We start from the raw sequence: 23021 nt of genomic DNA on the forward strand, positions 1-23021 counted from the left end.
AGGGTAATTTGGGGGCGGAAGGTGGGTGGGCCACCTGGAATCAGCCATCAACACCAGACTGTCTACAGTTCAAAGCTATCTCCCTCAACTCATAATTTCTGAATAAATCACTCCACTATGGATTGCACGTGTTCAAGAACAAGACCAAACTCAAAAAGCATATCATACTAAGTAATGCATTAACTCTTCATGTCACTGAATTTTCAAGGTACAAGGAGGAGTAGGTACAAACCTATACTTAACCGCCTCCTATTTCCAACTATTTGACGAGCCCTTTTCCTGACTTCACACAAATCTTTCCTTGCTATTTTTATTTCCTCCTGCCTCCCACAAGTCTCTCAACTGAAGGAGAAGAAAAGTGATGTTGAGGAGAAGCCACTTCCCAGGGAGCCCAGCTGGCTCCTCAGGCACACCGGGACATTTCTCATCCCCTCCTGTCAACTCTGACCTCAACTCTAAGAAAGTCAATTCTACTGTTCCCATTTTGCAGACTGGAAAACTGAGACCTAGAGTTAAATAACTTGGCCAGGACACAGACTCATGGCCTGTGTTCTTCCTGCTTGCTCTCAGTCTTCAAAAGGATGAGCTGGAGATATAGTTTGGGGTAGAGCTATACATCCAATCTGCTCTTGTAGCAGTGTTTCCCATAATAATGATGAGGCCAAGATCACAGGGGCGAGCAAGGCATGCATGAATCAGAATGTGAACTAAGTTTTGTCTCAGTGGGGGGGAGGGTCCCTGAGTTGCTACAGAACAAAACATGTATAAAAACAACCCTCCTCAGGGCAAACCTGTCCTGAGTCCTGGCTCCTTGAAGACCAAATGTAAATTTAGAAACACGCGAGAAAGGCAAAGCTCTCGTGTTCCACAGAAGCCACTGGTCTCCTAGTGTCTTCTGAGCATGACTAAAGCTGCACCCTGTGTGGTCCAGAAGGAAAGAGATTTCCCCACCAGAGACCCTGGGAGGAGGGAGGAAGACAGACCACAGTTGCACAAAACCACGGGGAGGGAAGGTGGTATGGAGAACGGGGAGTGTCAGTGTGTGTCTACAGCAGCAGCACGGTGGTACTATCTGGTGAAGTAACTTGAAGAGTAAGAATGTTTATTTTCCAGGTAAGCACCAGTCTTGAGTACAGCTTCTCAAAGAAGGACCACACTTGTAAGGCTTCTTCAATCACTGTAAGGCAAAGTCGTGAATGTGTTTCCCCAGTTTGATGCTGAGGCTAATTAATTATTGATGGTGGGTCTAAATGACTTTCGAGTTTTTGGACCATCTAAATATCAGTATTCATGATATTCTTAAAAACATGCTCTAGGCTCTGCGGGCAGTTCTAATGACATTAGAGATTGTCTCGAATGTTATGTGCAGTCTGAGTGTTCATTAGCCCTCAACTCATACATCTCACCAAGCAGCCCCAGAGGGAGTACGAGAATTGCCGTGTTTACGGGTGAAGAAACAAAAGGCAGATTTGGAACCTGCCAGGATCACTAGCCGAGAGGTGACTTATTTGAACAACTGTGATAATATTACAATAAGTCTATATTCATTTTCCTCGAGTTTCCTTACAGAAAACCACACTCGGTAAAATTCAATTGTATAATGAACCCTGCTTTTTGCCATGGTTTGGAAAGGGATCCTAAAGTTCAATGTTACTTTACTCTTTAAAAACAAAACCATCGGGCTGGAGAGATGGCTCAGTGGTTAAGAGCACTGGCTGCTCTTCCAGGGGATCTGGGTTCAATTCCCATGCCCATGTGGGGGCTCATGACTGTAACTCCAGTTCCAAGGGACCCAACACCCTTACACTGACATGCAGGCAAAACACCATAGCACATAAAATATAAATAAGTCCTTAAAAGAAAGAACAAAGCCATCTCTTTGTAATATACTGTAATGGAAGTGTTCATCCGCTCTGAGTTTGCACAGGGACGTCCCACATGTCTGTTTCTGGGAGGAATGGAAAGGGTAGGGAAGCTGCTGCCCCACTGTGTGTTTGAAGACCTTGCCTGAGTTCAGGTAGGTTGTCTCTTCTCCCTACACCACGGTTCCCTCAGTGGCAAGTGTCGAAATAAAAATCAGTCTCATCTGTCCAGAATAGAGAAATTGGACTTAAAAGTTCCTCTAGATGTCAAATCAGATTTGTTGAAGAAGGGAAGTTCAAGGTAGGCAGGAGCTATAAATGCCTCATACATAGGTCAGGGCGCGGAGGCACAGCATGCTCTTGAGGCAGGACTGGAAATGTGGAAGCTTAGCACAGCTCTCAAAAGGGAGAAAAACAAAACGAAACATACAGAATAGTGACGAGGAAACCGATGGCTGCGGAGTACCAATGACAACAGGTGCTGCTCCCCGGGGTCTGTGTGCGCCAGTCATTCCGCCATGATTAAGGAGCTCCTCCCACTAAGCGTGGCCAACAGAATGCCGAATGAGACTTGCCCCTGACGGAGGCCTATAAAGTCAGCATCCAAACAACTCCAGGGCTTAATTACGATCTTGGCTTAACAGGTGAGGACATATGCCCTCCATAACAGTCCTAGAGCTCATCTCAAAAGACACAGGAAGACACAGTGGCCAGGCCAGCCCAAATCCATGCCTTCTTTTTCTTCCATTGCAGCTGCACACTAGTGACCCACAGTCTCAAGCCAAGTGTTTACACAGAAGACTTTCTAGAAGGCACACGGAAATGAAGGCAGTGACCTTGGGTGCCATAGTAACTACTCCCACCTGTATCTTTCTCCAAGGGCTTTTGAACACTTAAGGTCTCCCAAATACAGCAATGTTTGATGACTTCTAACACTGTAACTAGCTTGAATACAAAGGGGGTGAAGGAGGTAGGTGAGGGGCAGCATGAGGGCATAGCTGGGTGAATTATTGTTGCTTGAACAAGAGGATAAGCTGAGGATGAGTGTAGAAGCAGGGGGTGCAGCATCCCACAGTGCTCTATCCTTGGCCTGATCCCATTAACTTTGGCTGACTCACAATTATTTATTAAATGACAATGATTCATAAGGCTCTGTGTCAAAGGCAGGAGATTTGGCGTGGACACCAAAATGTGTCATGCATTCCCCTGAAGAAGGGTGGCTTGAACCAACTTTGAGTCAACCTTCACAGCTCTGCATACCTCAACATTTGCCTCCGCTGCAGAGAGCTGAGCTGATCAAGGTCATGTCTTGCCATGGCTCTACCAGCTGATACTGTGGTAGAGCAGTTTCTTCTCAGCCAAACACATAACACGGAAACATCTCCCAGTCTCCAGAGCTCAGTGCAGGCTGTTTGTTGAGGAATGCCCAAAATAACTCATCTCTCTCTGTCCACAGCATCCCACAAGTGTTTAACTCAAGGTCAGTTGGCAAAAGGAGGGACATATTTGTACAACCATAATCAAGGATAAAAATCATAACACATGCTCAACAATGAAATATCCTGGTCTAAGAAGTAGTGAGTATTCTTTTGGCCAGGAATAGTGGTCATACTTTTGGTCGCAGTATTCTGGAGGGAGAAGAGGGCAGTCTTCACTAGTTTGAGGCAAGCTTGGTTTACATAGTAGGTTCCATGCCAGTTAGAGATACACAGTGAGACCTTATCCTCAAATAAAATGGCCCAAAAGCAATGAAGACAGAGGAGTCACTCCTGTTGCTGGAGGGGTGCATTCCGACCACACAGGATGCCTGAGCAGAGTGTTATTTCTATTCAGCTTGACAGTAGCTAACATGCACTATAGCTTTACTTGTCTTTCAAAATTGATGATTAGTCATTTTTGAAAGAACTTCCTACCCTTTCATTTGGTTCCTAGCGGACTCCTCCCAAATATTCTGGGACCACTTATGATACAGTGGAAGAAGCTGCTAATGTCCTTCTGATTAGCATTTGTTAACCTGTCTTTTAGTAATGGAACCTGAACTTTAGTTGGCCATATGTCTTTCCAGGAGAAGACTACATTTCCCAGACTTCCTTTGCAGCAGGAGCTACCCTGGGAGTGAATTGTTACCAGAATCTTGTGGTAATGACGTGAGAACCATTTGAATCAAATCTTTAAAGGGAAACATGTGCTTTCCATTTTCTTTCTCCTCCATCTCAAAATCTAAATAGGGAAGTGCTTGGTGTCAGGTAGCAACAACCCAGGAAAGCAGAGCAAAGATGGGGAAAGTTCCTGGGCTTTTGAGTGATGCTTGGGAGAAGAACTCTCTAGCCTTCTGTGCTATCTAGCATGTTTGACCTTAATGTGGGAGAGAGATAAAGCCTCTATTGTTAAAGCCTTGTTACTTTTATCAACTCAACCCCAGTCCTCTACCTTATACAGAGGTGAGATCCAAAAGAAGCATGGGTGATTTTCATTGGCTGCCTGACTCTGTCACTGTATTGTATCAGGAAAAGAAGGGGAATTAATACCTCTCACCTGGGAGTTAATCCCTGGATGCCCTGCATCACATTTTCTATTTTACATAAAAATTTAGGGACATGATGAAATCTGGATTAAAAATACAGTATGTGTTCAATGATACAGAAGAATTTTACTACTCATTAAAACTCTAGTTTTCGTCAGATTCCCAGGCCTGGAAGCAGATTAGAAGCTACCTCCCTGTAACCTGCTTGAGAAAGATTGGTAAAGGAAAAATAGACCCTGTTCCAAAGAGAAAAAGATTTGGAAATTCACAAAGGCATTGGGAGAATAGGTAAAGATAGCTGAAAAGCAAGTACATGGGGAATAGAAGCTAAGCTCGGGACAGCATCAGTTTGCTGTGTTCCCCAGTGGAGGAGGGGAAGCAGAAGGCTCTTAAAAGGTAGCCCAGGCTGCCCTGGGAAGAGAGGCTGGCAGTCCTACCCCCAGCCCCCAAACTACTCACAGGTTTCAGTGAGGTAGTGATTCCAAAACGCAGGTCAGCAGTGGAGAGGAAGCCCATTCCACTCTGTATGACGCCATGACAGCTGGGTACCATCTAGATAGGGTCCCTATTGTTTATAAACATTTTACCCAGGGAGTTCAAGAAAAGGGACCCATCACAAGTCAGGGAGCCTGTATTATTCTGGGAAGTCTTGGAATGATGGGAGAAAGTATCCAGTTTGCAGACTGCAAAACTAAGTTTGGCCAGCAAAGGACGGCGGTGTGTGGAAAAGGGAAGTTGCTTGTGGAACCAGACACTTGTCAGTTACAGGCTTAATACCAGTGTGAAGCACAGGAAAGTCACGGGGCCATGTGTTCAAATGAAACCTGCGTCCCTAGCCTAAAACAGTTTCAATGTTTTGAGAGCTCAGCATCTCATTCCTCTCTGTTTCTTGCCCATTAAGTATCTCCCTGTCTTTTGAAATACACTTTCAGGCTCAACTTCTGTTTTGTTACTGGGGTGTGTGTGTGTGTGTGTGTGCACGCATATGGAAGTCAGAGAATAACCATGGGGAGTCAGTGCCATCCTTTCACCTTTAGGTTCTAGGGATTAAGAGTAGGTCTTTTTTTTTTTTTATTGTTGTTTGTTTTTCGTCATTTTTTTCGAGAAGGCATCTCAATTGTGTAATTCTAGCTGTCCTGAAGCTCACTCTGTAGACCAGGCTGGTCTCACATTCTCAGAGACCCACCTGCCTCTGCCTCTGAGTGCTGAGATGACACACATGTGCCACTATACCCAGCTTCATACTTTTATATTTTTATTCCTCTTCTTATATTTGCTTATTTGCTTAGAATTTTTCTTATTAAAAAATATGTTTGTTATTTTTTTCTTTTTTTTAACATTTTTCCAATTCCTTTCTCTTATTCTCTCCGCTCTCCCTTTATTTAAGCTTGCTGTTCTATTTTTCCTTTCCCCGTACCCTTCTTTTATCTCATTTAGTATTTCCAGATTTATCCTAAATCATATTTACTGTTAGAGGATGCTTAGTATCAGTTTTTAAATTTTTGTATTATTATTGATATATTAGTGGGTTCTAATTGATTTACGTATATTTCTATATCTTGCATGGTTTTATGCTGCTGTTATTACAACAGTTTCTTTCCCTCTCTGAGTTGTACCCAGAACTGAGCCTTCAAAAGCAAGCTTCTTAATAAGAATATCCACAGATAAAATGGAGAGAAATCTAAGCCAAGAGATGATCAAGCTACAGTCTAGAACAAGAAACAGAAAATGCAAAACAACACAGCTCCTTCAAAAGATCCTATCTCTTCAACTACGAAACTTGAAGATACTGAACTAGGTAAAATATCAGATGATAGTTCTGAAAGTTTATTAGTGTAGTGATCAGTGATCTCAAAGAGGATGTATGCAAAGACGCGAATTCAAGGAGATGAAGCCAGGAATGCGAAATCAGCAACTTAGAGAAAAGGTTGGTAAAATGGAGGAGAAAAATCAGCAACATATTAAAATCAGCAGTGTGAAAGAAATTCTACAGGGAAAATGAGATTTTGAAAAAACAAGATAAAAATTAAAAACACAGTGAACCAAACAAAAAACACATTGGGAAGTATCTCCAATAGGCTGCCAGACAGAGGATGGGAGATAAGTCAAATAATTATACTGAAATGTCAACAAGAAAAAGAAATTATGACCACACTATCTAGTCACCTGGCAGTCTATGGGGTGGAAGAGGCTGAGATAAAAATGAAGAGACAGAAAATCTGTTCAATGAAATTATAGTGAAAAAAGACATGGACATCCAAACACAAGAAGCATGCCGAATCTCAAAGCTCTATGATGAGGGAAGAACTTCTCCATAACACATTATAGTAAAATCATCCAAAGTTCAAAACAGTTATAGACAAATTATCAAACCAGCAAAGAAATCTTGTAAGGAAAAAAAAAACACCCACACACCCACAAAGGCAAATATAAAACAAAACAAAACAAAAACCCAGAAAACTCCAGTTGTTTTAACAACAACCCCAAACCAGGAAAGGATAGAATGATAATTTCATGCCTCAAAAGTAACTGTTAACTAAGGCTGCTAAACACAGCAATGAAGTCTTTTAGGACTGGTGGAGAAATACAGAGAGGAACAGAAAACAAGGCAGTTCGTAATCATCAAGCCAGCACTGTGAGCATTCTTAAAGGAATGCTATTCACAGAGGAGAAAGAGTTTCAACTCCAAGAGCACAAGAGAGAATAAATCTCAGGCGAGGAAAAGCTCAATAAAGGAGCAGTTGGAGGGAAATCTGTCAATTCCAGCCCAGGAAAACAGTGAGCTCCTACGCTAGCAGGGGAGAAAAGAAAGAAGAAAAAATAATCCAAACAATAAAAACAACCAATAAAATTATAGACATTAGCAAGCTTCTCCTAATATTAATCCTAAATATAAATGACCCCAACTCATTCAGTACAGAGATACATATTAGCTGACTGGATTAAAATGTATGAGTCGTTTAATTTTTTATTGTTTCCCAGAGGCATACCTCACTAGCAGGGACGACCACAGGAGTCAAAAGGATGGAAATCAATCCATCAAGCAAATGGAATTTACCAGACTGGAGAGACAGCCTACAGAATGGGATAAAAATTTATGCTAACTATGCCTCAGGTAAGGGAACTCTTCCTAAAAGAGTGACAAGAGCTCATTCCTAGTCTAAATACCAAAATTACAAATACATTGGAGTGTCCCTTATGAAAAAAAATTCCATGGCAAAGGGAACAAATTGGGCTGTGGGATGGGGCCAGGAAAGCAGCCCTCCAACCTGTGAGTGGAGCCTCCTAACTCCAAACAGTGGTCTCAGTGTGTGTGCATCTACTTTTCCTCTGTTTCTAGGACCTCTTTTCTGAGCCGTAACCACCTGGTGGTAGCTGCTTACCTGAAAGGTAGCTTCTGAGGAAGCTTCCGGCTTCCAGACACTTTTCTCACTATACCTCAGCAGCATACCAGGTTGGAGGAGTAGATGCTCCAAGTGACTTGAGCACACATCCATTTTACAGTGGATTCCCCGCTGGCCTAGATTCAGTGAACTTTAAGCTATGGCTCTGGTATCCGTATAGAAAGCCCACTTCCCTGTGCAGTCATCCACTTAATCAGGTAGACTTGCCTCGTCCCTTCTCGTGCAACTCCCAAATACCCACTCAATTTATTATGCCCTACAGAGAAGGGGACAGAAACTTGTTTCTGACATTTCAATAGATTTTTCTACAATTGAGAAAGAACCACGGTGACTCAGTAAGCGAAAGGTGATGAGCAAGATGTCAGCTGGAAAGGGGGTGTTTTACCTAAGGCGCCCATGACTACAAATCATAGGCCAGCACGTGAGTTTAAAATCTGTGCCTTCCGTTGAAGAGGAGAAAGAAATGGCATTTCATGCTTTTGTTAAGGTAGCAGGTGAAGATACGATGAAGAAATACTGGGAAGTCATTTGCAATGTGTGGGTTACTACTAGAAATCATTTTAATTGTCGCCAACATATGGGATAAATTCCACTGTTAAGTTTTGCTTTAATTTTTTTTTTATTCCAGGAGGGCAAAATTTTATTCTCAAAGGATAAACAATTACAATAGCTTTACAAAGGTTAGTTGAGATATTTCTAGAAGCCCCTAGAAAGTGGTTAGCATTTACTAACTAGCCCATTGAGGGGGATGGTCCCTGAAGAAGCCAAGAGAATCTTATTAGTGAGCTTGCATCTGTGTTCACAGCTATTCTTAGAAGACAGTGTTGGTATTTTTCAAACCCCAGGGAGAAAATACTTAAAATATTAGCACTTAGAATGTAGCAACTGAAGAAAAGCAGTAGGCAGGAATGGGAACTGGAAGCCCGGATCATGGGGGAAGACAAATTAGCATGATATAAATAAGGCAAGGGCTGTGCATGAGGATTCTAAATCCCAAGAGTATTTAAAACAATTTGAGGATAAAATATAATGAAGAATCTGAGTTTTAGAAATCTAGTGAGATTTTATTTATTTACTATGATTTTGGAGCATCTCAAGGGGAAGTATTTTTTAAAAGCAATTTTCTTGGCTTTTGTGTATTTTCATGAAGACAGAAACCAAGATGTGTTTTTAAAGCCTCGCTCCTTAACCTGTAAAATTCATATTCTTTTAAAATTCTCTTTTAGAAGTGTGAAAGATCTTTTTCTTATTTTTTTCTTTGTCTGATGATTATTAGAAAACAAAAGAAGACACCATTCCCTGCTGGTTTACTAGTTTGGAAGGCACAGGAACCGCAATAGAAGAGAGCAGGAGTGAGTTCCCCGGGGGCTTCAGAGCTCACCAGACTGGATGCAGGAGGCCAGTAGCACCTGTGGCAGGACCTGGCTCTCTGCCCAACCTCACCAAAGCTTAACACAAGAACTCCACTCACCACAGGTGATGGGGAGAGCGCGATGTTGCCTATTGAAGCCTTCAGCTCATCTACCGTGGCAGCGTTCTTAAGGACGTCCTTCGACTGCAATGGTTTAATTTTGATGTTGAACTTCTTGTGTGATTCTTCTTCCTCTTCGGATTCACTTGAAGAATAAAAGTGCTTTCCTTTGGTAGGTAGAACACAGTTAAGGACACTTAGCTCTTTCTTCTGTTGGGAGGTATTGGTGAGGACAAGACAAGAATGGCTACAGGTAGACACAACCAAAGGAACTTCAGATGGCAGGAAACCAAAGCAAAACAGAATCATAGGAGGAAAAGGTTAGGGTTATTCACAAACCTGACCAAGGACCATGAACTCTGAGGAGTACTGGTCAAGATCCTACATTTCCTTCTTCCTTCCTTCCTTCCTTCCTTCCTTCCTTCCTTCCTTCCTTCCTTCCTTCCTCTCTCTCTTTTCTTTCTTTCCTTCCTTCTTTTCTTTCCTTCCTTCTTTTCTCTGTTTCCTCCCTTTTTCCTCCCTCTTTCTCTTCTTCCTCCCTTCCTCCCCCCTCTCCTTTCTTCTTCTCTTCTTCTTCTTCTTCTTCTTCTTCTTCTTCTTCTTCTTCTTCTTCTTCTTCTTCTTCTTCTTCTTCTTCTTCTTCTTCTTCTTCCTCTCTCTCTCTCTCTCTCTCTCTCTCTCTCTCTCTCTCTCTCTCTCTCTCATCTCTCTCGCTCTCTCTCTCCCCATTCTTTTCTTCTTTTCTTTTTCTTTTCTTGTGACAGGTGAATGTTGTGCCTCTCACCCAGAACACAGATAGGAACTCATAAATGTCTTTGTCTCCACACACTGGAAGGCTACTTTAAGGGGCACCAATAGAGAGTTTTAAGTGCTTTGGAGTTGGCCAGAGTAAGAAGGCTGCTTGAGCCTTTCAGGGGAGTGTCGGATGGAGAGGGCTCTTTGCCATTCACTGTAAATGATACTGTCATATTGGGGTTCAGCAGACAAGCCAGGGTCACAAGTGTGCGGGCTGCTTTACTGCACATTTTCCTCTATCCCATCGCTTTCTCTCTGTTTCTTGACCAGATCATAGCATGTGCACACTCATTAGCCCTCAGGCTGGCCTCTAGGCTAGTTAGTCACCTGTGAGGCTAAGGACAGTAGCTTCGGTTATTTCATTACCTTTGCGAGACCTGAATTTAGCTTCCTGGTTCCCGAGACAATATAAATTTAAAAAATTTAAAAAGAAAGGATATAGCCTGGTTCTTCAGGTCTGATGCTGTAACCTTCTTCATCCAGCTCAGGAGAGTTCTGTAAGACACAAATGCACATACATATGTGTGTGAATACATGTATACACATGCACATACATATGTGTATGAATACATGTATACACATGCACATACACATACATACATGTAACAGTAATATTAAACGAATAATTGAGAGGAAGTTGGGGGCGCATGAAAGGCTGGAGGCCAGAGAGACAAGGGTGGACATGATGTAAATACAGTACCCCTGCTTCAAATATCCAAAAAAAATGCTAAAAAATGTATGTTAGGTGGTTATGTTCCTCAAATGATGGAGAAATTGTTTTCCTTCTAGGATATTCTGCTTAAGAATATAGACAAGTCTCTTATTTTAAAGGGCTGAGGACTTAGCTTTTGGAAGTGAATGCTAGGCAGTCTATGTTTAAATCTTTGTCCAAGGATATTGGGAGGACCTCAATTTGCTGTCGGCAAAAGAAAGTATTTCCAGTGCGCATATCAGGTCTTCCCTAAGCCACAGACCATGCCAAGCAACGTGGGCTATTGAAAGGCAAACTGTTTGCCCTCAGGGAAATGAAAACACATTCTCCAAGGCAAAAATTATAAAGAAAAATAGCACAAGATAGCAATGTTAGGTGTTAAAAATGAGGGGACAGTTAGTTTAGTTTATAAGAAAAAGGGGGAGCTACTGGAGCCTTTCAGTGCGGGTAGAGATGCAGGTGGGGGTCTCTCCACAGTGGTGAGAAGAGCCTGGGGTGAGATACCATGGCAGGAACAGACATTGTGTGACTCAGGCGACAAAGGGACAAAGGCTACAGTAACAAGGATGATGGTTATACCGTGGGGGTGGGGCTGGTGTCTAGGCAACAGTGACTGTGTGCTAGGGTGGGGGGTTAGTCTTGCTAGGGCTACTGAAGTTTCTTACAATGGAACACGCCGGGGACAGACTGCTAAGGCAATTGGAGTCAGGAGAAAGGATGACTCATTTAAAATATGTGTATCAACTCAGGCACGATTGCTAAGGCTGTTTGCGCCTTGAGTTTTGGTGGTGGAATGGACGAACCAAGGACATTTGGAGGGACTGATGGTAAGTTCTTGGTGATAGGAGGAGAAAGAGGATGGAAGTTTCAAGAAGAGCTAAAGTTTCTTCCTCTGGCCCCGGGAGACAGACTGCTAGATGAATCTAAAGGCAAAAAGCTAACTCTTAGGGAGAAAGTTAGAAAAGAAAAACAAACAAACAAAAAACAAAACAGAGCAACAGTGTGCATAGTGAGGTCATATTTCATGTCTTAGCTCCTATTATTAATGTGTGACACAGTCTCATTGAGGGACATGAAAACTCCATATGGCAATACTGAGCTCAATAACTCGAAAGTAAACTAAGCACCATCAGATAGCGCGTCCGCATCAGTCTGACTCGGTCCTTGACTCCGTGTGGTTTGAGACTGTATCCTCAGCCAAGACGAAGGAAGGACAGTGTGGGTTACCCTGCTAAGGTTGGGATGGGGTGCAGCAGTGTGAGCTCTCTGAGGCAAAAACGACCTACACTGTATACATATTCTGTATGATCAAAAATCTGTGGGTCATCCAGGCTGAACGACCTGACCGCTCCGCTGTGGCTAGTGAGGTATATGGGAATGGTGCAAGGAATTATGGGGGGACTGTAGATCGCAGCCGGGATCTACCTCCACTCCCTGAGAATCAACCGACTATCATGTGACCTGGGCAAAGTTCATACCCTATAGCTGTCAGCACGTAATCCAGGCTCAGCAGTTAACTTACTAGCCTCCACATTCAAAACTGCTTACAAAGAGAATCACCTAGATTTGACCTGAGAAAAAGTATTTTTGGATACAGCTGTGGGCTTGGTACGTTCCTGGGATGTGCAAGCAATTAGCCCAGGGTCCTCACAACAGCGGCACCAGACAGGTGCTGCACTGATTATTATGGGTCACATAACAGCGAGTACCTAGAGGGCCAGGTCTCGAAGCCAGGCTTGATAGATTTTAATGCTATGACTCACTGCATCATCCTAAACACGGCAGACACTTCTAAACGAAATGTAGTTTTACACGTATGTCTATGTTCTCTTATGTATCTAAGTGCATACGATGTATCAATTCATTCCAATGGTTGAAAACATTCTTATACTTACATATCTTTCCCAATCAATTTCTGCATAAAATCCATTTGGTGCCCCATTGCTTTTTTTCTGTAATAAATTTGAAGATAAATTTAGAAGGGAAATATTTGAATGAAAAAAAAAAACAAACAAAATAAAACAAAACCGACATCACAGGAGAAAATCGCCTAAATCTTATCTGTACTTAGAATGAGCTATCAAAATCCAGCACTGGAAAGACAGGCTGGAGCATCCTATAGTAAAAAGCGCATTGGTGTAGCTGGGTGGTGAAGCAGTTGCCATGGCGCTGAATGAGAAGCCTCTGTGCATATTTCACAAGACTGCAAACCAGGCATGGGGGCACGCATAGGTAGCCATCCAGATTTTACCCGTGACGGACTTGGAGGGTTTACATTGTGATTTAATTTTCTAGATCTTGAGAATTAAAATCATACATGGGAATTTTAAAGGGAAACCTTTAACATCTGTGTTGCTGACATATAAATAATTCCAACATACCTGAGCATTCAGCTGAGTCAGTAATTATTTATTTATTTATTTATTTATTTATTTATTTATTTATTTTAACCACTGACTCAATTGATAGAATATAAATGGAATCGTCTTTAGATTAGTTCATTCAGCTCCTGGTCACTGGAAATCATGCTGCTATTCTTCCCAAGTGACCCCTCTTAGCAGATTATGAAAACAGAATTTGAAGATTAACAGGCTTCTCTTTCCGTGTGTCCTGTGCCTCCACTAACACACGCTATTGCAAGAAGATAGAAATGAGCATGGCTCTGCTTCTTATCTAAGTTTTGTTTTGGCTCACAGTAGAATTGTGACATAGGAACACAAGTACTTGACTGAGGATGTGGTGCCCTCCGGGAGGATATTAGTAAGCATCTCTATTTAGTCGGACAAAAGCACAGACGAGGTTAGCGACGAAAGGTCGACTCAACAACATTCTTGCATTTAGCACACAGAATGACGCTGTGTCATCGAGCAGACTTCGGAACCACATATCTGATGAGCCATAGGGTTGGAGGACAGGGCCACTTGCATTACGGTGTAGCCGGCAATCCAAGTTGACAAATAGGAGGGAGCTCTTCACATATGCACCGAGGATTAATAGAAAATCCAGAACCATCAATATCCATTAACACTTACGGAATTCTAAGAACAAGCTATGGCTCGCTGAGGGGCATAGTTCTTGAGGTATAAGTGATGTGCTTTTCCCTTGCTACTGAATAGCACTGCAACCAGGAACATGGGCCTATGCTGATCAAATCATTTCCCCATCTATTACAAAGATGACTTCTATGCAGGCATCATTTCGTTCTTCCCACAGGACTGCTTTCCCGAGGTTTGAGCTTCAGTGGCGCTCTGCACAGTATGTCTAAGGCCTCTCAAATCTGTCTCATGAGCTCTGCCTGTGTGCATTACAATGCTACTGTTGAGAACATGGTCAACTTAATGTGTCAATAATCTCTCCTGCCTCCTATTTTTATAGATGTACTTCCTGCTTTGCTAATCGGTCTGTGTACGTGTTTACTGCAAGATGCTTCAACTCCTTAGAAAGCATATATAACAACCAAGTTCAACAGAAAATCTAACTTACACTAATAGGGAATCAAATAAACTAAACTGGCTCCAGAGACCCATGGATATTGTTATCAGTGTAACACTGCCATCAATGCTTTCTAGTTCCTAAATTCCTCCATACAAAGTATTGTTATTATAAACTCGAAGAAATTAGGTAAATTAATCAGTTCACAGTTTGTCTAGTTCTACAGCTTTCTTCTCTGATAATACTCTCTGTGGTTAAAGTTCCTCAAATTCAAGATATTCTACATGTTCAGATAAATATATAAATATATATACATATATATGTATGTGTTAGTATAGATATATATTTTTTCTTGACAACATATATCCAACACTTGCATAAAGAATATACTAAATTTCTATATTTGGGTCTAGTAAATATTTCCTTGTTTCTATGGACACCAATGGAAGGTTGAAACAAAGAAAAAGAAAACCCTAAAAAATTTATTTTATGACAAGCATTTTAAAAACAAATACTTAATTCAAAGAACAGATTGTAACAATACATTCTTTTTGTCAGATACTCAGCACTCCACACACACACACACACACACACACACCACAAACACACGAGCGTGCATGTACACACATGTACCCACGCAACTCAGAGAGACTGGCGATTCATTCTCCTTCATGCTCATTTACTCTAACAAATACCTTTTGTTTCACATGTGAACATGACCACGTTAAAGGTCAGCCAGGTTTTAACTGGGACGCTTCTGGTTAAGCACAAGGGAAAGTCATTCTTGTCTTTAGAGACTGAACAAGGCACAGCTCAGAGCTGGTGGCTGTCCCAGTTTTCAGCAGAAGACTTCAAAGCAGGGAGGGACGTGGTGAGGACACACTGGACAGCCGGACCTAAGGCTGCAGTGAGTCCCAGCTTCCACAGAAAACTAAACACTGATTATTTTTACTTCGTGGAACCTGAGTGATATACTTTTCCCCCCATTGTTTCTCTTTTCTAAAATTCTATAACTATCTAGTATAACTTCTATAACCTGAATTTTTGTACTGGACGGACATTCACGGGGAGGCGATCTTGTTTTAATAGGCATTTTACTTTAGTTATCTTAACACCTTCAGATAATGCAGTGAGCTAGACCAGTGGTTCTCACCCTGTGGGTCCCTGACCCATGTAGGGGATCAAACAACACTTTCACAGGGGCCCCATATCAGATATCCTGCATATCAGATATTTACATTATGATTCACAACAGTAGCAAAATTACAGTGATGAAGTAGCAAAATAATTTTGTGATTGGGGGGGTCATCATTACATGAGGAACCATATTAAAGCGTCACAGCCTTAGGAAGGCTGAGAACCACTGAGCTAGATCAATGTCTGCAATCATGATTTTTCTCAATTACACATTCTATGTTTCCACTGGGAATGGCCCTGTTTTATGTGAGGTCAGTTTGCAGCTACACAATGCTCTTAAAAATATGTGATGTACTGTCAAAATATTATTTTCTCTCCTCTTAAGTAGATGTAAATCAGTTTGGAAATCTTACAAGACAGCACTGGCCACTGGAACGCCCTGTAAAGAGGAAAACACCCTCTGGGTTGCTCCGTTCACAGCTAGTAAATAGAAGTGGCTAGCCAATATTTGAAACCAAGTGAGACCAAGGGGCTGAATTTTAGTTAAATAGCTTTTTAGAGCTCCATAGTTGGAGTTAATGCAAAGTCTAGCCCAAAATCAGCATCCTTGACTCTACATTTCTTGGTTAAGATGACCAGTTTCCACAAGGGACGGTCCTGCCAAACTCCTGATATTATTGCTACAAATGGTAATTAACTTTACCAAGATCAATCCAACTCAAATTTCATGTTGACATTTATATTACAGTCAAAGTCATCTTTACAGACAACAAATTCTTTTAAAAACCTGAGACATTGAAATCCCTGTCCTTTGTCTAAGACAAAAGACAATGCAAACCTTTAGGCTTGCTCTTTCTTGAAAAGAGAAGCTAGACATCAATCCGCACATGAAGTCATTAGGGTTGATTTGAAACCCACACCTGGGTAGGAATTTGCAGTTACCTTGCTGAATAAGTAGTGCTATCGTGCTTTCCAGATTCGAGGTGGGAATTTTACTCACTGTTTCTACAACCCCTCGGAAATTTTAAACTAAAATCTGTGTCCTTACCGACGCTTTCTTGCCTCCTTCCCGCGCACACTCTGCTTTGCTATGGTAGGGTGGCTCGTGTGGGCTGGGCTGCTGGAATTGATTGTGTTCATGTAGAAAAAAGTTGTTAAAGGATATCTGTTTGTTCTTCGAGACATATATAAAGAATCACATGGAGTCAGCAAACATATCACAGTCGAGACAACCTCTAGACCAAATTGTGCAGCCTGCCCAGCATGGCAGGGCTCTGTAAGCAAAGAGCAGACTTTGGGGCCCCCTAAAGGAGGCTCTATTCAGCAGGCCACTTTGGCTAAGCCAAGAGAGGAAGGGAGATGCTGGGAGGGGGCCAGGGCACCAGGGGCCATTTGGGTCCTCGTTCAGAGGGCACCTAGTCTACGAATACAGAACAGACACCTAGACGATAGGGAAAGGGACTGGGCCATTTCTGATTGCATTGCTAATCTACGGATGGAACACGTAGCTCCTCTCTTTTCCTCTTGTTGAAGCCTTCTGAAAGGCCAACAGAGACCCACAGGGCACATAGAGGACAGTTCCAGACCCGTGTCCTTTCCTGTCTGCATGTTTAGAGACGAGCAGAACAGCTCCCACAGCCTGGGACTCTGACCCTGGTACCCCAGCGTATTTGTGGAGAATCGGAACTGTTTAGGGAAAGTTCAGGTCTGCCCTGGACCAATTAGAGTTTGTCTCTGGGTTAGAATGTGTTCTCGCACACAGTTACCTGAGGTCTAGACATTGTGACAAACAGGTCTGCCCATGATGGATGGTGTACATTTAGCCGGTGAGTAGCAAGACATATCCGCCTTCATACCATGCAGCCCGGCCATGCAGCCTCATCAGTGATGGGCTCCATCAGGTGCTGAGGAACTGAAATTAAGTATCACAACACAAACCCTGGGCCTCGAAATGGCAGGCAGTGGCTTGCAAGGGGCCTCAGACCCAAGTGGTTTCAGTCCATAGATCCAAGGTCTTAAAAAACTCATTTTGAGTTCAGAAAAAAATTCAGGCTGAGATGTCTACAGAGCAATAACAGAGATATTCACTTTAGCCCACAGCATTGGGCTTCAGAATTTGGTGACCAAGTGGGAGAAATTTGAACATTTTCCAAAGAACTTGCCTCTGACTAATAATTTCCATTTTTTTTTCGCTGTTGTTGAGAAAATGCACTTATTTTGAATTGAATGTGGCCTTTTTCCAGAATAGGTCTTGTGTTATTTCTGGAGAAAATGAAATTAAATAATTTCTCTTTCTTATCAACATATATTTATGGCATTTCTAACTAACAATGGGGATGACACAACTGATAATTAATGATTTTTACAGTACGTGGGATGGCTCGAGGAAGGCTCGAGGAGACCTGAATGGCATTGGGCTCACGCCTGCAGCGAACTGTACATGGTCATCTTCAACATCAGGTACCATGGTACAGAATCCAGTAGATGTGTAAGCTGGGGCTCCTCAGAAGAGCAGAGACCAGAGAGGTAGCAACAGGGCCTCAGAGACAATGAGCAGGGGGTCGGAGAAAGAAAAAAAAAAAAGACAAGACAGAGAGAGTGGGAGAATGAGAAAAGCCAGGAGTAGCGTCCAGGAAGGGCAAAGGAGATGACAGAGCCTGGTGAAGGTGTGGACAGAAAGACAGAAGGACCCGGGGAGAGGACCCAGCCAGAAGCAAAGAGAAGACACGGAAGCAGAGAGTACCTGAGACAGAGTTAAGGAGAGGGCTCTGAGCCAGAAGCAAGAGGTGAGGAGAAGCTGGGTCTTCTGGGCCTTTTTGTTCCCCTGCTGGATAGAGCCTGGATTATAGAGGGCCCCAAAGTCTGACTAATTTCATTCTACGTTTTCAGAAGCATTTCATAGCGAGAATCACATGAACGCAAAAGGTACCCCAAAGCCAAAACCTCCTAAGTCAAGTGCAGGAGAAAAATTCCCGCTGTGGATGCAATTAGCGCCCCATTAGGTACACTGTATATGGAGCAGTTTTTCAAAATATATATTTTTAACCGCGGGTTTATTTTAGTTCTCACTCTGGCCCAGGGAGCTTAATGTGTGCCCATTCCCCCTCGATGACAGCTGTTGTTTAGAACCTTCTGAATAGGCAGCTGATTAGATGGGAAGGGAAAGTCATTTCAGAAGACAGGGCAGACTCGGATGTGGACCGTTCCGAGCTGGCATACCCGGGACCTCTTTAAAAACCAAAAAAATCTGGCAGCCAGCTAGGAGTCGCTTCCTGCTAAATTGAAACCCAGTGGGTGCATTTTTCTCCTCCAGGCGGTAAATTTCAGGCACATGTAGTTTCAAGACCACTCCCTATTTCTGAATTTAATATAGAAAATGTATTTGCAGCCCAGCTCCTCAAGGGAAAAGTTTTATTGGGAAGCAGTTCCTCTACAACGGTGGTGCCACTGGAGAACTTTCTCCCATAATGAGCTTTGTATCACTGAGCTGGAGATGAAACAGAAGTCAGCTGTAGTAGCTCTCTGGCTTTGGATCTGCCATCTCTGCAGCTAGTTTGCTTGTGGGCTCTGGCACTGGGTTTTAGGTAAGCGCAATAGATAAAGTCTAACTGGACGAGGACCACATTGATTTCTCATGCGTCCTTACTAGAGAGAATGAAAATAGTTAGGCTTTTGAGAAGTCCTGCAAGGGAGAGGGCAGGAGGGAGGAAAGAGGAGGCGGGAGAAACTGGCCTTTGGGATACTTAAGTATAGCATATACTGAGGTGAGAACCTGCTGAAAATGGTCATTGAAATACTTACCATCCCATCTCGATCCGGGGAGCCTCTGTAACAGAAAAGAAATGGATAGCTATTACGAAAACGAACCATTCCTGCTGCAGTGACGACAGAACCCAGTATGAACTCTCAGCTGTTATCTTCCGCCGCCCTGTGTTCCCTCTGCAGTAAACCCAGCCGACGAAACAAAAACTACCAAGCTGAGTGACCTCTGAGTGTGGGGTAGGCACAGGTGTGTCAGGAGGGAAACCCTCATCCAGAACTGAACTCCAAAGGCACAAACTGGCAGTGCCGGACCATGACCCACTTATCTCCTAAGAGTCTGGTCCATCCATTCTTTTTTGAAAGATTTATTTTATTTTAAATTACGTGCATATGTGCATGCCTGCTTGTGGGCATGTGCGAGTGTGAATGCAGGTGCCCATAGAGACCAGAGAGAGGGTCAGGTCCCCGGGAACTGGAGTTACAGACAGTTGTAAGCCACCTTACATTAGTGCTGGGACTGAATTTAGTCCTCTGCAAGAGCATACTCAGCTGCTGAGGCCGCTTTCCAATTCCCTCAGCTATTCTTGCTGGTTCCACTTAAGGGATCAATCATAAAATATATATACAGACAGATGTATACTCCTTTAGCTATGGTCCTGTATGGTGGTGCCATGCTGGGGTGCTCTGAGAGCAAGGGCTTCAGAGTGAGGGACATCTGGAGGTTCAGACGTCACCATGTCCGCGTTATGTCACCTTGGGCTCCTTATCTAACCTGATTAGCACAAAAAGTGAACAAGTACTAGTTCCTGGCAGCTGCTGAGAATTCAAAAGTGCTGTTCCTCATCCACGGACATTTCTTCACTGGGAACACAAACTGTTTGCTCATAGCTACGCTGCATGGTAGAACAGCGTAAGCAAGTTACTTTTATTACAGCAGAACACAGGACTAACTAAGTGAGGAGAGCTGTAGTGGTTTGAATGAGATGTCTCCCCATAGTCTCGGGTGTTTGAATACTTAGTGGAGCCCTTGGGGTAGGTTTAGGAGACTCTTGCCAAAGGAAGCTCGTCACTGAGGGCGGGGCTTTGAGGTGTACACCCTCCCCAGTGCTCTCTCTGTCTCTTGGCTTTGGTTCAAGATGTAAACCCACAGTTTCCTGCTCCTGCCACCTTTGCTCTGCCTTTACGAACACTAACTCTTGGAAACCATAGCTCTTTTGCAAGTTGTCTTGGTCACGGCAGTTTTTGAAGAGTCACTAACGGAGAGGGGCAAGCCAGAGGGTAGCCACTGTTACTTGGGAACGTGGCTTTAATTCACAGTAAGAAACTTAAAAGTTACACAATTAGGAAAAACTAGAAGGTTTGATCTTATTTTGTTCTGAGAGATTTATTTTTATTTTATGTATAGGGGCATTTTGGTTCCATGTGCACGCCTAGTGCCTGTGGAAGCCAGATGATGGTTTTGAATACCTTGGAACTGGAGTTACAGATGGTCGTGAATCTCCATGTGGGTGCTGGGAACTGAACCTGGGTCCTCTGGAAAAAACAGTCAGTGCTCTTAACCACTGAGCCATCTCTCCAGCCCTGGCCAGCCAAGTTGATGCTATTTACATTAACGTCATTACTGAGCAATGTCTAGAAATTCCTGTCATACTGTGGGTGATTTTCTGGTGTGTTGGATTATTAGGGGTTCATTTCTTTCTCTCCTGTTGGGATTAGGAGCTTGTTGGTTTCCTGGATAGGGGTGGTGAAGGAGTCCTCTTTCCTCTACTTCTATCCTCCACTTTATTCTTTCCTGTCCCCCTGGGGTTGGGACTATTTTTCCTCCTCACCCTTTGCATTACAGTGCTTTGAGCTTCTTCTTTGGTGCTGGCATGGATGTCATGAATTGCCTTAGTGGTGCTGGTCTTCAAATGTCCTTACTCTTCCCCATCAGTTTTAGAAGGAAGCTTTGCTCGATATAGCAGTCTCATTGGCAGTGATTTACTTTTGGGATTTGAAACTATCATTCCATGCTTCCCTGGTTTTTAAAAAGTCGCTGATGAGAGAACCAGTGTGAGAGTTTGTTGTGTTTGCCTTGTAGGGGTTAGTAGATCATATATATATATTATGATTATATATATATATCATATATATATGATATTTAGTGTGGTGTGTGTGTGCATGGGTGTGTGTCTGTGCAGGCAGAAGATTTTCTTTCTTCACTTATCTGCTGTCGGAGGCCTCTATGTGGAAACCGCTCCTGTTAAATAGTAAGAGCCTGGAATCTTCTGGCATTAGCTACCCAGACCTTGTTGCCTGCCTATGAGGCGTTATGTTAGAGCAGCTTGATTTCTCACATGCGTTCTGTTTCCTTGATCTCTTCTGTACATCTGCTGGGCTCTTGGTACTCCAGGGTTTGCTTTGCCCTCTGTGGCTTCTTGGCTGTAGTTTATGGGCGTCTTCTGAGCCACCCGTTTCGGCTTGGATCCTCCCTCATGACTACTTTTGGGAAAAGCAAACTGCATACACAGAAGTGACTGTTTATAGCAGTCTTGGCATTCATAGAGTAAAAAACAAAATAAACTAAAAACCAGAGCAGTTGGGTCCCCAATAAGGTCCTGAGACAGGGACCCTAGGATGCTTGCAGTTTCTAGTATTTTAGGTTACAAGAACTACAGGAAGCCAAAGGGAAGATGTGGAAGGAATGAGCAGGAGAGAGCAACAGCGTGTGGGCTAGACATGGGGGGAGAAATTAAGAAAATACTGAAGAAGAGACGCAGAAAAAGAGAACAGACACAAAAGCCTGTTCAGGCAGGATTTAGACTAAAAGAAACTAAAGAATGGAAAGAAATGTAAATTAAAGTAAAACAAGGAAAAATAAAATGAAATAGGAAATCTATCCTCAGCGTACACTTCTTTCTGGGCAGAATGACATGGCAGCCCCCACCCCATTGATAGCTCTTCCTTGTAGCTTGCTCTTCAGTGGGGAGTGGGCTGCTGTTCTCAGTGATTCAAACAAATTAGGTGTCCTCCCTTGCTGAGGCGGCTTCTATGCTGGATACCACTTCCTGTTGGAGTTCCCTAATGGGAGACGCTAGCCATCCAATTGTACCTCTTTCTGGTGTGCCAGGGGAGCCTACTTTCCGTTGGGGCATCCAGGAGGGACATGAGTACAGGCCATGGAGGGCGTGCCCAGACTTGTGTTTGCCTCTCCTGGGCATTGTCTTCCCTTGAGGATCCAGCCTTTCCCCTGATCGAATGCCCGAGAATGCTGGGCAAGACTGCCTGGCTCCGCATTCTTGTGTTCCCACGCTGCTGCTCCCCTTGGCGGAGGTGGGGGTGCTGCTTTCCCCTTCGCTCTCAGGCCAGTCACCTGCGGTGCTTGTGGGAGATTTCAGTCTTAGGCATCCGTTTCACACTTCTGTGGCTCTCCCATAGACAGCACTGTCCTGGACTCTCTCCAGCCATAGTCTTTTGAGATTTTGGCCATGACTTTGCTTCCCATCTGTTTTCTCTCCAACTTGCTGGTCCCAGGAGGCTGTCAAGCAGGGACCAGCACCTTCTGGTGTGTTACTGACCCCAGGTGAGTAGCAGCAGTTCTCTAGGTCTGGGTGCTGGTTGGTGGCTGCTCCAGGTCGCTTCCCCATGGGGAGACTCTGTGGATCTCATCATGTCTTGCGTCTTCCTATGCGGTGCTATGCTTTCTTTCAGTTCGCACTCCAGCTGCCCCGTTGCTCCCTCTCTGTATTTCCGATGTTCCTCTGTTCCTTCTCTCTCAGGAATCGATGGATTTGTATCTTTACCGCGTCACACAGAGGCAGCTGTGAATTCACCATTTTTGCACGATGCCAAATTTATTTAGCAATCTGTAGGAAAACCAACATCTTGGACCTGTATTTCATTTTAATAAGATTTTCCTTTTTTAAAGTGACAGATCCATTAT

The 23021-nt window shown here is 43.3% G+C and overlaps 1 protein-coding gene across 18 annotated transcripts in view; it reads right to left on the bottom strand.

Moving 5' to 3' along the window:
- Positions 1-23021, bottom strand: part of Sgip1 (SH3GL interacting endocytic adaptor 1) — a 181682-nt gene that overhangs the window by 73460 nt on the left and 85201 nt on the right. For 5 of the 18 annotated variants that reach the window (XM_057785325.1, XM_057785334.1, XM_057785333.1 and 2 more), the window contains 6 exons: positions 19139-19163; positions 18081-18164; positions 16386-16457; positions 12664-12720; positions 10497-10551; positions 9262-9437 (listed from right to left, as the gene is read on the bottom strand). In XM_057785325.1, the coding sequence (XP_057641308.1) occupies positions 9262-9437; positions 10497-10551; positions 12664-12720; positions 16386-16457; positions 18081-18164; positions 19139-19163 (469 nt within the window). The remainder of the gene's footprint in view (positions 1-9261; positions 9438-10496; positions 10552-12663; positions 12721-16385; positions 16458-18080; positions 18165-19138; positions 19164-23021) is intronic. The other 13 variants (XM_057785337.1, XM_057785335.1, XM_057785340.1 and 10 more) reach the window with 5 other exon arrangements.

The sequence above is a fragment of the Chionomys nivalis genome, chromosome 11 (genome assembly GCF_950005125.1).
Source record: "Chionomys nivalis chromosome 11, mChiNiv1.1, whole genome shotgun sequence".
NCBI lineage: Eukaryota > Metazoa > Chordata > Mammalia > Rodentia > Cricetidae > Chionomys > Chionomys nivalis.